This window comes from Quercus lobata, chromosome 1, assembly GCF_001633185.2.
Source record: "Quercus lobata isolate SW786 chromosome 1, ValleyOak3.0 Primary Assembly, whole genome shotgun sequence".
NCBI lineage: Eukaryota > Viridiplantae > Streptophyta > Magnoliopsida > Fagales > Fagaceae > Quercus > Quercus lobata.
In genome coordinates, this window is record NC_044904.1 from 37,644,794 (window position 1) to 37,661,094 (window position 16,301).

At 35.0% G+C, this 16,301-nt stretch overlaps 2 protein-coding genes across 2 annotated transcripts; one reads left to right on the plus strand and one right to left on the minus strand.

Moving 5' to 3' along the window:
• The first annotated feature begins 2,547 nt into the window (after positions 1-2,547).
• On the plus strand, positions 2,548-8,162 carry LOC115989373 (cell division control protein 6 homolog B-like). The gene is made up of 17 exons (XM_031113051.1): positions 2,548-2,797; positions 2,917-3,019; positions 3,115-3,335; positions 3,566-3,640; positions 3,715-3,824; positions 3,922-4,028; positions 4,148-4,207; positions 4,735-4,808; positions 4,945-4,995; positions 5,215-5,264; positions 5,911-6,046; positions 6,149-6,238; positions 7,098-7,160; positions 7,257-7,352; positions 7,488-7,577; positions 7,685-7,806; positions 8,006-8,162. The coding sequence occupies exons 1-16, from the start codon at positions 2,621-2,623 to the stop codon at positions 7,715-7,717; spliced, it is 1,536 nt and encodes a 511-aa protein (XP_030968911.1). The 5' UTR covers positions 2,548-2,620; the 3' UTR covers positions 7,718-7,806; positions 8,006-8,162.
• Positions 8,163-9,975: 1,813 nt separating this feature from the next.
• On the minus strand, positions 9,976-14,117 carry LOC115989381 (60S acidic ribosomal protein P0-like). Its single transcript, XM_031113062.1, has 5 exons — positions 13,758-14,117; positions 12,519-12,587; positions 11,085-11,183; positions 10,627-11,019; positions 9,976-10,550 (listed from the first exon to the last, which is right to left on the minus strand). The coding sequence occupies exons 1-5, from the start codon at positions 14,013-14,015 to the stop codon at positions 10,404-10,406; spliced, it is 966 nt and encodes a 321-aa protein (XP_030968922.1). The 5' UTR covers positions 14,016-14,117; the 3' UTR covers positions 9,976-10,403.
• Between the last annotated feature and the right edge of the window lie 2,184 nt (positions 14,118-16,301).

Sequence of the window (16,301 nt, forward strand, 5' to 3'; positions counted from 1 at the left end):
GGGATTTAGAATTTTTTCTTTGTGTTTATTTGTAATTTTTTTGTGAGTAATATTTTTAGACCAGATTTATATTTTATTTGGTTGAATTTTGGTTTTTGTAATTTTTTTGTGAGTAATATTTTTAGACCAGATTTATATTTTATTTGGTTGAATTTTGGTTTTTGTAGAGGTTAATGATGTTAGTTTTTGGACAATTGATTTTGTTTAGATCAAAGAATTTTCTTCTTATTTTAGGTTAAAAGGATGTAGCAGATTTTTTAAGGTTTCATCTAGAACCCAATATTTTTTTTTCTACTACCCCTTCTTTTCCAAAATTTTGGGCCTCCCTTCCACTTGAGGGCCTTAGGCAATAACCTAATTAGCCTAGTGAAAGGGTTAGCCTTGAGAATCATAGCTGGCTAGAATGTCTCATTCACCTCTCTAAAGTTAGCTTGCATAAGAAAGCCAAAAGCTTTGATGACTTAGGGGGTGTTTGGATTTCATGTTTCCATAACTCATAACTCTGTTTCCATCACCCATAAACTCATAATGGTGGGACCCATGACTAAGAGGCTTGTTTGGATTTTGTTTTTAATTATTGTTTCCATTACTCAATTATCTGATTTTTGAGTGATGAGTTATAGATACTGAAAACACATTTTAGGTGTTTTCAATTTCCATAACTTTGTTTTTAGTGGCATTTTCGTAATTAAACATACACTACGGGACCCACTAGTCAGGTTAGCCGCAACTTTTGACCCTTTTTTTTTTTTTTTTTTTTTTTTCTCACTGGTTTCGGTGAGGTGGTCTTCTTCTTCTTTTATTTTTCCTTTCACACGGGTCTTCTTCTTCTTCCATTTTTCTTTTCCCTTTCACGCTGCTGGTATGGTCTTCTTCATCTTTTTTTTTTCTTCTTCTTTTCTTTCCTTTTGACATTGGGTTTTTGGGTTTGGTTGCATTTTTTTTCTTTTTTCTTTTTTTTTTTTTTCCATCCTTTTCACTGGGTTTTGGGTTCTTTTTTTTTTTTTTTTCCCTTCTTGTTCTTTCTTTCTTTCTTCACTTCTCACGATCTTTTCTCTAACACACAAAACACAAACCCACAAACATGTGCATCCACACAAAAAAAAAAAAAAAAAAAACCCACCCCATCGCGTTGCCGTACACGTCGGAGAGATGGGTGTTGTTCATCGGTGATGGTCCGACGAGGCGAGGGAGCTTCTGAAATTTTTATGGATTCGGGTTTGTGTTTTGGGAGAGATGGGTGTTGTTGCTGCTGTTATTGTTGTTGTTACTATTTTTGTTTTGTGGTTGAAGCTAATTTTGTTAACAGAAGGGTCTGACCACTTTACAGGAATGGGTCCCAAAAAAAAGTAGAAAAATTGAGTGATAAGAAGGTGAGTGAAGTGTGCCAAACGGGTGGGTATAGAAAATTGGGGTATTTTAAGTGATGAGTGATAAAAAAAAAAAATCCAAATAGGGCCTTAGGATTTGCATTAGGACTTCTTATGAGAACCTAGATCCATGTCGAAAATGCTAGGTTAGAATTTCTATTATCGTACTAGTTGGTATATACTATATTGACCATTAAGTTGGTATGGGCAATCCTTTAAAACACACCAATTAAAATACCATATTGTATTAGTTTTGATAGGGATGGAGGTAGGAGTTTTGATCAATATTGTTGTTTTAGTCGGTAAAATACAAAAAGTAAATAAAAATTAGAAAATAAAACATGATTATTTGGACTAATAAAATAAATAGACTAATTTACTTGAAATGATACTTGTGCCTTATAAAATATTTAGATTTTGATTTCAATGATTGAAAGTAAATAAATAGCACATTAAAAAAAAATTGGTAACCACTGTACTTGTACACTCAAGTACACAAGTTAAGAGGCTTTAAAAAGATCATACTTGCATTGAGAAATAGTAACAAAAACTAATAAAATATATGAGCTTTAAGCTTAAAGTAGCTTCACTCCCAATAAAAATGACTCAATGTGTTAAAAAAAAATTTGTGCACCAGTTAATGTCTTTTAAGAAAAATAAATAAAATGAAATAAGAAGAAAAAAAAAGGATAAAAAATTACTTGTTTCTAATTTTTACATTATGTGCCAATTTGATTTTTAATTTTTTGGCATTATATCAAAATGATCCATGCCCTTAATAATAAGGGTGAGCATTTTTCATTCATTAGAGACTAAATTGATATGATACCAAAATATTATGAACCAAATTGACACATTATTTAAGAGAATATTATGTATAATATAAATTATCTATTATAAATTTTGAGTAAAGTTTACGACGTCTTTCTCCGTTGTGCTTGTTTTTAAAAACGGAAAAATTGACTCTGTGAAGTCAATTTTACCACCAAAAAAAAAAAAAAAATCCAGGCATCTCAGGCTGACGGGGCAGACACGTTAACAAGTCACAGCCCGCGTTAATCAGGCGCGCGCGCCCTACGAGTTTAAAATCCAGCTAATATATCTGGCGCGAAACGAAATTCTTACGTATACAGTTTCCCGCTAAAAAACAACAGTTATATTTCTCCAACATCTGATTTCATTTTATTGTACTTATCCCCAACCCCACTTCTCCATAACCCTCCGATCCTCTAAAACTCCTCCTCCTAACAATGCCTGCCATCATGGCCGTCAAACCCGACTCCGCCCGATCCAACCCCGACTCCACTCCCCACAAGCGGAGACTCAGATCCGATACCACGGCGGCGCAGGATTCCCCCATTTCAACTCCGGTCAAATGGAAATCTCCTCGCACTTGCACCACTTCCAGCCCAAAGACTCCCATATCTGTGAGTTCTGTGGTTCCTTTTTTTATATATAAACGACCTGTCGTTTTCCTTTTCTATATGTGAATTCATCATTCTTTGTTTCTTTATTCTTTATTTTTAATTTGTGTGATTAATTGCAGAGAGTTGAGAGAGATTGTAGTGAAAATATTACGAAATCTCACAAATCTCCAATCAAGAAATTGTCCGATTCTTTACCTCCAAAACAGAAATGGAATCCCCTAGGCAAGTTTAATTCTTTCTTTCTTTCTTTTTTAATTATTTGGTGGAGTTTGTTTTGTTTGTTTGTTTGATTTTAATTTTTGCTTTTGAATTTATAGATTCCGAGCAGATGAAGGCAGTTAAGGAGGCAATGCACGTGTCGAGTGCACCACCTAACATTGTGTGCCGCGAAGGCGAACAGAAGAGGGTATTGGAGTTTTGCCAGGCGTGTGTAGAGCAAGAGAAGGCTGGGAGTTTATACGTGTGTGGGTGTCCCGGGACCGGGAAATCTTTGTCGATGGAGAAGGTGAAACAGCTCTTGTTTCATTGGGCTAATGAGGTATAACCCATTTCCTTTATTTCTTTATTTTGAAATGTCAATTCAGATCATTTACGTTTATTATTAATTGCATGATCTATTTAATAGTCGTGTGTCTTATTTAAATCATTTGATGACTCGTGTGATAAAAGTACTCGCGGATAATCATCTAATTGTCAAGTAATAGTCCAAAACTCTGTCAAAAGAAATGTAATCAGGTTGTAATATGGTGTTTTTGTTGTTTTTGCCAGGCGGGGCATCAGCAACCGAATGTGTTAACCATAAATTGTACTTCACTAGCAAAAACATCAGATATTTTCGGCAAGGTATTGATTAAACGGTGTAGCTTGCTATTGACTATTGAATAGCAAATTTGCTTAATGGGTATTTGGCTTTGCAGATATTGGGTGAAAGCCAACCGCGAAAGAAAGTTAATGGTGCTACCTCTCCCTTGCAACATTTGCAGAACTTATACTCTCAAAAGCCCCAGCCATCTGGCATGAAGATGATGTAAGATATTGAATTTCAATGTAGGAGTGGTGTTCACTTTGTTGCTTATTCACAGATGTGTGGTCGGTTTTATTCATGTGGTGTTCACTTTTAATAGGCTGATAATTGCTGATGAGTTGGACTATTTGATTACTAAAGACCGGGCCGTTCTTCATGATCTTTTCATGCTTACAACATTCCCATTCTCCAGATGTATATTGATAGGTACATGTATTATTAGCATTTTGACAAGATTGTTCTGCCTTTCACGAGATTAATCAGATTTCAATTTCCATGACTCGAATGCATAAGTGAACTTCTCATCTCATCTTTGCATTTTGCAGGAATAGCTAATGCCATAGACCTAGCAGATCGTTTTCTTCCAAAACTTCAGTCATTAAATTGTGAGTTTTGTACTTGCTTTCAATTTTTGTTTTGGCTAATTTGTACTTGCTTTCATTTAGTTTTATCTAAGACTCAGAAAACTTCTTTTGTCTGGTTTGAGCAATTTAGTGATGGTCTTTTGTAATTATTATTTTTTCCAGAACTAGCCTTTATTCCTTCATATAACTTCAGAGACTTCTGAATATTTTAACAACTTTGGCTGCCCCTTGGTTATACCATTTCATTATAACTGGGTTGACGAAAATCTTTTACTAATTTTAATGCAACTTACTGATCAGTTGTCTTAAAAACTCTAATTTTCATTTCATTGATCTTCATGTCTTGCCCCAGTCTTTCCTAGGGCAATTGTTCACTGTTAATGCTTATAGTTCTTGATAATAGGCTGTCTGTGGCCTGTACCAGACCTCCAATCCTCCACCAAAATATTGGCTACAGATATGAATTGCGTAATAAGAGATGTCAGCTTTCCTATAGTTCTGAAATAGAACTTATTTGTAATTCCTTAAACTACTCTTTTTTGTGCCAGGCAAACCTATGGTGGTAACTTTTCGAGCCTACTCTAAAGATCAAATCCTCAAGATACTTCATGAGAGGCTAATGGTAAGTTCTATGCTTCAGTTATACCTCCCAGCAAGCAAGTGGTATTCACTTATAATTTTAATTTTGTTGTAAAGAATCAGACTTCTCTAGGGTGATGAAAAATGAATTAGTAATTATAGTTACTCTGCTCCAACAGGAACTTCCTTATACTGTCTTTCAACCTCAAGCATTGGAACTCTGTGCCAGGGTGAGGACACCATGATTTACCTTCTGCTATGTTCTGATGCATCATCTTTGCTTCACCTCTTTATTTGTTAATACATTTTGTTTTAACCAGCACATTTGGACAGTACCTGATGATTGACTCATGATTTCCCCCCACACCCTTTCTGCTAAGAATGATGCATTGCTTTCCCATCAAACTAATTAAAGCACATAACTGATCTTGACTATATGAAATTCTCAGAAAGTTGCTGCTGCATCTGGAGATATGCGAAAAGCTCTTTGTGTTTGCAGGTCAGTGCTCTGACAATTGTTGTTTCCTGAATTTTGCTACGATGAATTGGTAGTCAAGTATCAGATCCTGACTTTGTTGATTTCCAACTTGACAAAATTGGTTAACTGGAATAGGGGTTGGCAGTCTAGTTCAAGAAGTTTAGGTGCTAAAAATAAAATAATTGGAAGAGGGGGAAAAAATCAGCAGTGTTACTTCAATTAAGGAAGAAAATCCTAAAACTTGTTTCATAATCATTTGAAAGTTGGTATTGGACGTCACACTCATTTATAAGAGCTGGCCAGATCCTATGTTTTCTTGGCCCTGCCATGTTGCCACTGCCACATCTTGCACGTGCTATTTTCATTTTAAACCTATTTTGCCTTGAACTTCACGGGGCTTGAAATGGCCACATGGTGCATTTTTTATGTTCTTTACGCAGTTGGATAATGCTTAAGAGGATGTTAGGTTTTTAAGTGAATAGGGAATTTCAGTCTTTTGCTTGCCTACATTATTACATTTCACACAGTTTGTCACTCTGTGATGGATATTTAAAGTTTAACTCAACAACATAAATTGATGTGATACAAATAATTTAATTATCTTTAGCCTTGCTTTGCAGTCTAAAAATTACAAAACTAATGCTATAGCTGTTTAACTATAATGCAGGAGTGCAATTGAGATGGTAGAAGCAGAACTTAGAGAATCTAGTAGCAACTTCAGTTCGTCAATAGTAGAGAAAGCATTCCTTGAACAACAGAGAGCTACAGCTCCTGATGTTTTAGGAAAACAAGAAATAGATGTTGTAAGTTCTTAATTTTTGACATCTTAGATATCTATTCTGAAATTCTAAAATATTTATTTAATTTTTTCCTCATTATCTTAGAGGTTTTGAAACTGGTTTCAGGTGAGGCTTGATTATATGGTTGTTGCTTTGTCAAAGACTTATAAATCACCAATAGTGGATACTATACAATCTCTTCCACAACATCAACAGGTAACTTTGTGCCAGGAGCATGATGTTAACATGGTGTATGATATATTACAGATTAATGTTTGTTTTATCTAGACTATGATGCTTAGCATTGAATATTCCTTACATATCCATCCTTTTACTGCAAGAATAAGAAGACAACTGAGAATGTGGCCGCTATGGGGAATTTTTTTATAACTAATTATAAGATGTTAACTGCTTGATAGATGGTTATTTACCCTGACTAGAAGAAAAGAAGCATCCTAGTTCATTTGGGTTTATTAAAAAAGAGATTACCAACAGCGAGCATTGTAATTTTTCTTTTTTTCAGAAAATGAGAAAATTCGTCTGCTTGTCTCAAGAGAAGAAAATGAGTTTTTTCTATGCTTCTCAAGTAAAATAATTGATAAAGACCACAAGGACTTGAATTTTGAAATGCAATCTCTAGATTTTCATGTGCCCTATACCCCTGATGAACTTGTTCCAGGAACAATGAAAAGAAAATTTGATATAGGTAGATGGCCAAATAATAGAATATGGCATCCACCAGAAGTTTGAGGTTTGATAGAAGTTAATAATTCAACAGGCTATATTTGGGATACATTTTACGTTTTCAAAAACTACATTTTTGAGTGACTGGTGAGTTACAAGCTACAACTAATGGAAAGTTTTCTTTCTTTGGCTGACTCTGAAGTATCTGCAATGCTATAAAGCATGTTAAGTGCATTCAATTAGTGTGTTCTAAGTGCTAATACAAAATACTTGATAATTGATATCATGTTGTTGATGCATAATGTATAGTCACATGCATAAGTGTTATAATTGCAAAAAACACTAATAACCCAAGTGTTCATATATTTCTCTACACCCAATTTGATTGCAGATTTTACTTTGCTCTGCTGTGAAACTTTTCCGTGGGGGAAAGAAAGATACAACCGTGGGAGAGGTGTGCTTTCTTACCATTATTATTATTTTAATTTAGACTTGATTTGTATATAGCAGCTGAAGTACCTGTTTTCTTTAACTTGCAACCTGGATGCAGCTAAATAAATTTTATATGGAGATCTGCAAATCAGCACTTATCCCACCTGTTGGGATTTTGGAACTTTCAAGTATATGCAGAGTGCTAAGTGACCAGGTAAGATGTTTACCGTCCTTATTATATAGTTCTCTAGTACTGCATGAACCATATTACAAGATTTTTTATAACATTTTACTATCCTGGAAAAGAAAGGGATGTAACTAAAATTCTAAAGCATAACTTTAAGTGCAGGGGCTTCTCAAACTAGGTCAATCTCGAGAAGATAAATCAAAAAGAGTGACATTGTGTGTAGATGAAGCAGACATCAGTTTTGCGTTGCAGGTTTGGAGACAAATTTTATGTTTCTTATATGATCCACCAATATCTGTTTTTTCTCTAATCTTCGCTATCTGGGATCTTTAATTTACATCTTTATTGATATGAATCAGGGGATCCGATTCTTTCGCAACTGTCTTCAGTAATTGTGCTCCAAAGCATATGTATTTGTGATTCTTCTTAAGCTTGCTAATGGTCGCTTCCCTTTTCCCTGATCACCATTCCAAACAAAAAGGTAGGAAGCCCTTGCTTTTGCAATTTTCCCAAAATGCATGACTACTCGTTAATATAATTTCATTGTTCTCCATATAGATTGACCAAAAGAATTATTATGTCATCTTTCTTCATGAGGAGTATTTTATAAGATCAAATATAACTTTAAAGATTTTACTTTGCTGCAGTCTAAAGGCTTTTATTCCATTGTGTTGATGCAGACATCAGAGCTTGGCGAGCATGATGAAAAAAGTTGCGGGGCTTGTTGATTAAAACATACTAAGAACTGATGCGCATATATAATTTTCCAGCCTAAAGTTAAGCATTGTTTTAGAAAAAAATAATAATAAAGAAAAAAAGCAGAAAAAAAAAAAAAAATTCAATACATGATTTATAAGTTATACATCACTTGTAACTTGACTGTGTCTTTCAGCAATTGTATTACATTCTTCAACATAAATGTTACTACCAATTGGGTTAGATGGTGTTGAATGGTGATGTTTACTTCCAACCTTTAATACTTTGTCCCACAGCACAAGTAATTAAAGGATAGTCTCTCGCCCTAAAACTTGCCTTAGCCTAATCTACCACCGAGGCATACAAACCATGGAGTTTATTGTGTTTCCTAACAATGTACTTACTCATTTTGCCTCAGACTTGACACCCCCAACACTCGAAGGTTAATAAAGTACAGGACATGATCACCCTGGCAATTACTTGTTAAGTAACAGCTCCTATATCTTTTGCCATATCATTCTAATTGCCTCTAGGACAGAGCTGCTTGCCGTCTTGGAACATTTTCCTTGCTGCTAGCACACCCACACAGTTTGCCATTGCATGAACTTCCTAGTAACCTAGGTAATTGCCACACCAAGTTGTTGCCACGTACTAGGCACCAGCTCATCACAGGCCTTGCCTATTAAACCTAGCTGCCCATGCATATTGCTCAACACCAAGACTTTATCCATGCACCACCATGTGGAGGGCTTGGCCCACGTTGACGCCACCTCCAAATCTGGTCACGCAACCCGCGCAAGACAGCACATTATCGCCATCTTCAACCAGTCCTACTCGGCCATGCAAGGTACAACCTAAAACATGTTTCTAACACAATCCAGCATACCACACGTTTAGACTTTAGACAGTTCAATCCTGCCTTATTCTTCACATGCAACCTGCCGACAGTCCAACATCTAGCCCATGGCCAAGCCCAAGTAAGATGTCATGACACAACTCATGTTACCCACAACACATGCATGCTTGTAGCCTGCCAAGCACAAGCCCACCACCATGTTGTCCACATAGCAAACCATTTGTGTAGTTATGCACTAACATAGCCTACTGCTGCCTGAAGGAACCTTTCTCAGTCGATGGCATGTGCCCTCATGTAGTTTGTGTGGGTAGAATGGGTGCAAGCTGCCACCATAATCAGATGCAGCCAATGCTAAACGATCAAGAGTCTAGCATTAAGAGATGTAAGGATTAGACCATTTAGACGTGTTGCATCAATATGTTAATCAAAAGGAGGTCCGACCATTTAGTGCATCAGCGTTGCAGTCACTTATAAACACATCTACTTGTCTTTCTCATGGGATTAAGGACCTGGGTTAGGACTAAAAGTTAAAATAGATTTTGGACAAAGGACAAAGGTGTTCTTAAATGGTTCCGTGTTCATTTAGTTTAAGGCTTTTTGGCCTAGCATTTTAGCTCATTTGCATATGTACAACTATACTTTAACCAACTTTATACAGAATATATTTCTCAAAAAAAAAAAAAAAAAAAAAAGCCATTATAGAGAATATTAAATCCAAACGAACCCACGAGAAAAGAGAGGTTACCTTTGAGGTTCTTGAAATTTCCCCCCCTCAGGAGTCGGGATGCTTTTAACTCACCGTCTAAAACATTTTGTATGACATAAGAATCTCCACTTGCCTAACAGGCTAACACTTTAGCGACCAATACGTAAGAATATAGTATTATGATGTAAAGGATAGATTATAGCACCTAGAATTGAATCCATTTTCGGCAAATATTTGCAAAGCAACAAAGTTCAACCCTGTTTGGATCATCCAAGAACTCATATTTTTGTTTTCATTTCCATTTTCTATATCCATCTTTTGTATAGATTTTTTGAATCTTAGAACAAAATACATTAGATACCCTACCTATTTTGCACTTGATTTCTCAAGTATGAAAAAAAAACTACTTTTTTTTTGCTAATATGCTTACATCTTTTTGCACAATCTTTAGTGCCACTGAATTTATTTGGCTTAAAATGAAAATGCCAAAAGATTGTTTTCATATTCTATTTCCATTCTCACATTTTTTGGGTATTAAAAATGAAGATGAGACCAAAAACAAACTCAATCAAGTTTTTCGCTAATAGGTCCCACAAAAAACAGGAAATGAAAGACCCTGTTTTAGAAGAACCAAACATGGCCAAAGATTTATGAACGGAGTTCAGAAACCAATCCACATTGAACCCACCACAAAGAAGAGTGGTGGAAACCATGCGTTGGGTTTCGCTCAACTACATGTCTACATACTGCGTGGATTAGATAACAAATAGGCTAATATTTAGAATCTTCAACCCTACAGCCTACTGAACCACCAAACAACTCATTCAAACAAATTGAGAGCCATGTCCTCGTCAGAATCTTCTTCCTCTTCAACCTTCTTCTCCTCCACCTTGGCACTGGCATCTGGAGCAGCACCAGAATCAGCAGCTACAGCAGGAGCCGCTGCAACAGCATACTTACTTGGATCCTGCAAATTTTGATCAATAAATCAGTCCAATTCACAAACAACCAGAAATACAAGATGAAATTTTACAAAAACCAACCTTCAAGTATTCCTTCACTTTCTCTGCCTGTGGGAAGGAATACTCTGAAGCTACCGCAACACTCAGAACATTTTTGTATGCATTTGTAAACATGTGGGGTGCAGCAGCAAGAGTTGGGTAAGATACAGCCAGTGACAAAGAGGTGACCATGGAAATTCCAGTAGCAAATTTTTCAATGAGATCATCTTCCGTGAGATTAAGCACTTCAGGATCAAACACAGATCCATTGTCATACACGGATAGAACAACAAGACCGTAGGAGAATGGGCGTATCCCAAGCTTTGCAAGAAGTGCAGATTCAGAGGAGCCCACCTTGTCACCCTTTTTAATGAGCTCCACTGGGGTAATGATCTCGACAGTTCCCTTGTTAATCTTTGTTGGAATGTTGAGAACCTGAAAATATACGTGTAAAAATAAAGTGGAAATGGAACTTTGTGGTTGGAAATTTGAAACCAAACCTGAAAGAAGGACGTTTGAGAGGGATCAAGTCCCGTGTTTCCTGGGGGTACAACAACATCAATTGGTGCAACAAGGCCAACACGAGCTGGAGCTCCCACCTGTTCAGGTTGAATAAGTTAAGACTTAAGAGAGATCTCTAATTCCTGCTAATAAAGAAAGAGAAATAGATATCACCAAGATTTCAAGTAAGAACTTCATTTAAAGTACAAAACCAATTGCATCCATTTAACTCACTCACATATAGAAAAATGAGGATTACAGGCCATAATTGAAACATAATAATTCAACCCCTAAGTTCTCTTATCTACTCTGTAGCTTCATAGCTCTCTGAAGTTGAGTAGGCCTAAGATTCCAACTCAATCAAAACTAAGTATAAAAATACAAAAATAAATCAAATTATATATAATAATACAATCAAAGTTTTTTTTTTTTACTTTTTATTGACTTCTAATGCTAACACAAGATGAAGGGATGAAAGATTTAAATTCCATATAGACTTTCAAACGTCTATTGTACTCGTGCCTTTTGGCCCCTATTCAAAACTTCTTCCTCACTTTTGAAAGCTCACATTTTTCCTCATCATCATACTAACATTTATTTTTTGATTTGGTTTATAGGGTTTAAAATAATGACAAACTATATTAGTTTAAACTAATTAGAACTCAACATTTTTTTAATAAAGCAACCGAATGCAAAACAGAATCTTATTAAATGAAATTTTATCTTCTTTAAACAAATTCTAATTAAATTAGGTAAGTTATTTATTTACAAAATCTCTAATTTGACCTTTTATTTTATTAGTATATATTAACCACATATATATTCTCTACCAAACTTAAATTTCTTGTGCAAGTCTGCAAGCAACTAATTTAAACTAAGAATCAAAATTCAAAATAAATCAAACTAATAAATTCAAAAATATATATATTTTTAGAGTATTAATAGCATGGCTCGACTCAGGTCAGTTATTTGGATTGAAAAGTTTGCCAACCCGAAGCTACAAAAGCCAACCCAAGCCATCAGGTTGGGTTGGGTTTGTGAGTTGCATTCATAGTCCTAATTAGTACCTCTAACAAAAAGATGGTATCAGTTAAAATAGTCTTATTAAAAGTAAGTGGTTTATTCCAAGAAAAAAGGTTGAAACTTGAAGAGAAATGCAATACCAATAAGGAATTAATTATCACAATTTTTGTCACAATGCGCTATGTAGCGCGTTGTGAGAAATAGAGAAGTGGACCCATAGATCCATTAATTTTTCTTCACCAATTATAACTTGCCACAAATTCAAAAATATTTAATACCAACAATCTGTTAATCAATAAATTGGATTCCAAAAGGTTATCAACTCAAAAATGTGACAATAATTACCGCAACAAGCTTGAATTACAGAGACATAAATAATGGATACAATGTTATAGCATGAATAGCCATACCTTATACTTGCTAATCTCTTCGCTAACTTCCTTCAAATCACCCTTGGTGAAGACCAACCCCACATTACCCTATTTCAAAAGGAATCAGCACATTAAATCAATACAGATAAACATATCAGGCATAAAACAGATATAGGGAACCATAATCACCATTAAAAACATATAAATTGAAGGTCACGTGACCAGAGGTGGAGCTATAGCAAGGCTTGAGGGGGGCCATGCCCCCCCCCCCCCAAATTTTAAAAAACTATTTTATATTGTGTAAATATTAAGAACTTTAAATATTTACCTGCAAAAGTAGAAGTTGGCCCCTCCAAATGTTTGAGTTAGTCCAATGATGCTCATAAAAACCAATAGAATTTGTCAATTGGTCTAGTAGTTATAAAGACAAGGTAGTTTTTGTTTTTTCTAATTTGTTTTTTGTACTTGTTTAATATCAAACTAGACGGCTTTTGTATACTCCTTGGAGTTTAAAAGATGATAAATTCCTCTAAAAAATTATCTTGCAAAATACATATGTGAAAGTTGTTAATTTTATATATAATATATTTATAAATGACCTACTCTAGTATCAAAATATTAATGTTTATATTTATGTATGTGCATTTACGAATATATGTGATGGTTTATCTTGACTCGAAACTAATATATTAGTACCAAAACTTAGCCCCCTCAAAAAAAAAAAAATCCTAACACCACCCACTGCACGTGACCATAATCATTCTTGATCCTTTTAGGCTGATAATAACATTGGGGAAAAAGAAAGTTCCTAAAATTTTTAAATCTAAGGAGTCACATCTTTAGATTTTCAAAATTTGAAGCTCAGCCAAACATTACCGATTGCCAAATAAAAATTCCATAAAAAGAAAATCTAAGATCCAACATTATCGTTTGTCTAGTTCTAGTCTCAAAACCCCTTGATCAAAATTTCTCTCCCAAACCAAAACCAAAAACAAAAATGAAATAAATAAACATTTTATAATATATATTCGGAAAAATCTAACATTTCCCACATTTTTCTCAGCAACCAATCATCACATAAACAGAAATGAATTCCACAAGCTCAAAAAAGTGACCATTTTTCTTTTTCTTAAACCCATTTTCTTCCGACCCGTATGACGAAAAACCCTATAAATAAAAACCCATTTATCATCTTCTTTTCCCACGCACTTTCTCACCAACCAAACAGATCCACAAAAAATAAAATAAAAAAAAAAAGGAAAAGGGAAAGAATGATACCACCAAAAGAGGAACGAGGTTCATAATGGCCTCGTTGCCAGTGGCCTCGGCGTGAAGCTTAACAGAGCGCTTCATCATGGTGTTCTTTCCCATCAAAATGACAGAGTCACCTCGGAGACCCGTCCTTATCTTCTGGAGCTGGTTGGAACCGACGTTGTCAGCGTGGACAACCAGAACCTGGGAGTACTGGCTGAGCAAAGCGCATAGTTTCTTGTCGTACAAGATCTTCTTCTCGGACCTAGAGGGCTTCACGGCCATTGCTGACAAATAACAAAGCAGTCAGAGGAAGAGAGAGAGAGAGAGAGAAAAGAAAAGAAACCCTAGAAGAAAGTATGGGGATGGTTAGGTCTTAGGTCTAACTAGGGTTTTGCATGGTTATATTGAGGAGTAGGGGATTTTGGGTATGGGTTGGGCTTGCTTGGGGCCCACAAGATCTCTGTGGTGTGGTCCATATTTGGATCCCGAGACACCAAGTAATTTGTCTTTTTGCGCACACCCACTTTTTAATTTGAATTTTATTCTATTGTCGAATTTAAGTTATCGAAGTCAGAGTTTGACCATTTGCATTAGGCTTAGAGCCGTACAAAAATCGCTCCGTCCGTACCTAAGCCGATCACGAAATGTGGTCACCGCACTTCGGCTATGGTGGAGTTGCAAAAATCGCACCAGCGCAGTTTGTGGTTCCATTTAAAAATAAGGTAAAAAATTGCACTGCACTGTTACTCTCTTTGTGTGCATGTGTCGGATATTTTTATAAAAAATATTATATTTATTTTAATAATCATTTATGTGTATCAATTATTCATTATACTCCGTTTGGGAGTTCATAAGGAAATGAAATAGAATGATCATAAGAAGGGAATAAAATGTAATGTAATGTATTTAAGTAAGGGAAATGAATGGAAAAGAATGAAATGTAATGGAATTAAGTAATCTTAATTGGATATTTTAAAATAAATGAATGAAATATAAGTAATCTTGTTTGGAAGTAACATGGAAGGAGTGGAATGAAATAAAATCATTTTATGACAATATTACTATTGGACCCCTATTTTAAAATAAATGGTTGAATATATAGGGGTATTTTGGGAGTTTTAGTAAAAAAATCATTAAATCTAATTTTATTCCTTCCCATTCCTCTCAATTTTAGGGGGAATGAAAATTTGATATTTTAAGAGAATAGAAAGGAATGAGTGTTTCTTCCTACTCATTCCATTTAGGACTGATATTGGATCGAGTCGGGTCGGGTTTACTGCCACCCATAACCTGACCCGATAACAATTGGGTTTATCAGGGAGAAACTCGACCCAACCCGAAAAGTATGGGTCTCGGGTGGTCGGGTATTGGGTCGGGTCTGTCTTTTTTTTTCAAATTGTGTGAAGGTGAAACTGTGAAAGGGCCAAAGAAACATTGAAATAGCCACCACTTTAATGAGCAATTAATGGGGAAACAATTACTTACCCTATTACTCAAACTTGCCATTTAAAAGTTTTCATGGTTTTATTTTTATTTTTAAACTTCCATGTTTGTAGGATCTCCACTTTTTATGATAATAAATGTTAATTCCTTTTTCTTTATCAAGTTAATGCATGTCTGTTTAGGCAATATTTTATTGAAATTATTTTACTAATTTAGTGATTTACATTAATGTGAAAAATTAAATTCAATAATTTATTTATTGTCGTATAGGCTTAATGGTCGTGATTTCTTGATTAGACAACAAATTTTTACAATTTTTTTCCTTGTGTACATCTTGACCCGCTCCTCATTGAATGAGAAATAAAATTTACCATTTTTGTTTACATCAGCACTAGGCTTAGTTTGGAAATATACTTTCTAATAAGAAACAAGATCCTTGACATAATTAGGACCGAAATAAAATCTTTTTTAAACAAAAATTTGACTTTCAATTTGGAAAATATTAAAGGCAAACCTTATCTAATACACACCGTTATGGTAAGACGTGTAAAGCACATGTATGTGGCTCTTCTTAAATCCCCCAAAACAAGACAACAAGACAACAAGGCATGACTAGTATCATGGGCTGAACCTGAACCCTTTTTAATTTTTTTATTATTTGCCTTGAAGTTAGGCTAGATTTTGCATTGTACTCTTGCCTATTTTTCCTTTTTTATTATCCTGCAATGCAGGGTCAATGATAATAGAGTTATTCATTTTTTGTGAATTCCAATTATTTTATTATCATTTTAACCTTCATTTGGATGGAAAGTATTGTCATTAGAAAATTATGCTACAATTAAAAAAGAAAAAGAAAAAAGAAAATAATAAGAAGAAGAAGCACAAATTCATAGACGAAAGAGGGAGCGCCATAGTTTACAATGGGTTAGTCAAATTCAATTTATTCTCAACCATAGTTTTGCTTGTCTGATACATTAGTTTTTTTTTTTTTTTTTTTAGATTGGTCGGGTCGGGTTGGACCCAAAAACTGACCCGAACCCAAGGCAGACCCGAATGTTGGACCCGAACTCGACCCAAGTATCCATTCAACCCCCCTAAGACTATTCAGGTTAGGTCAGGTCGGTC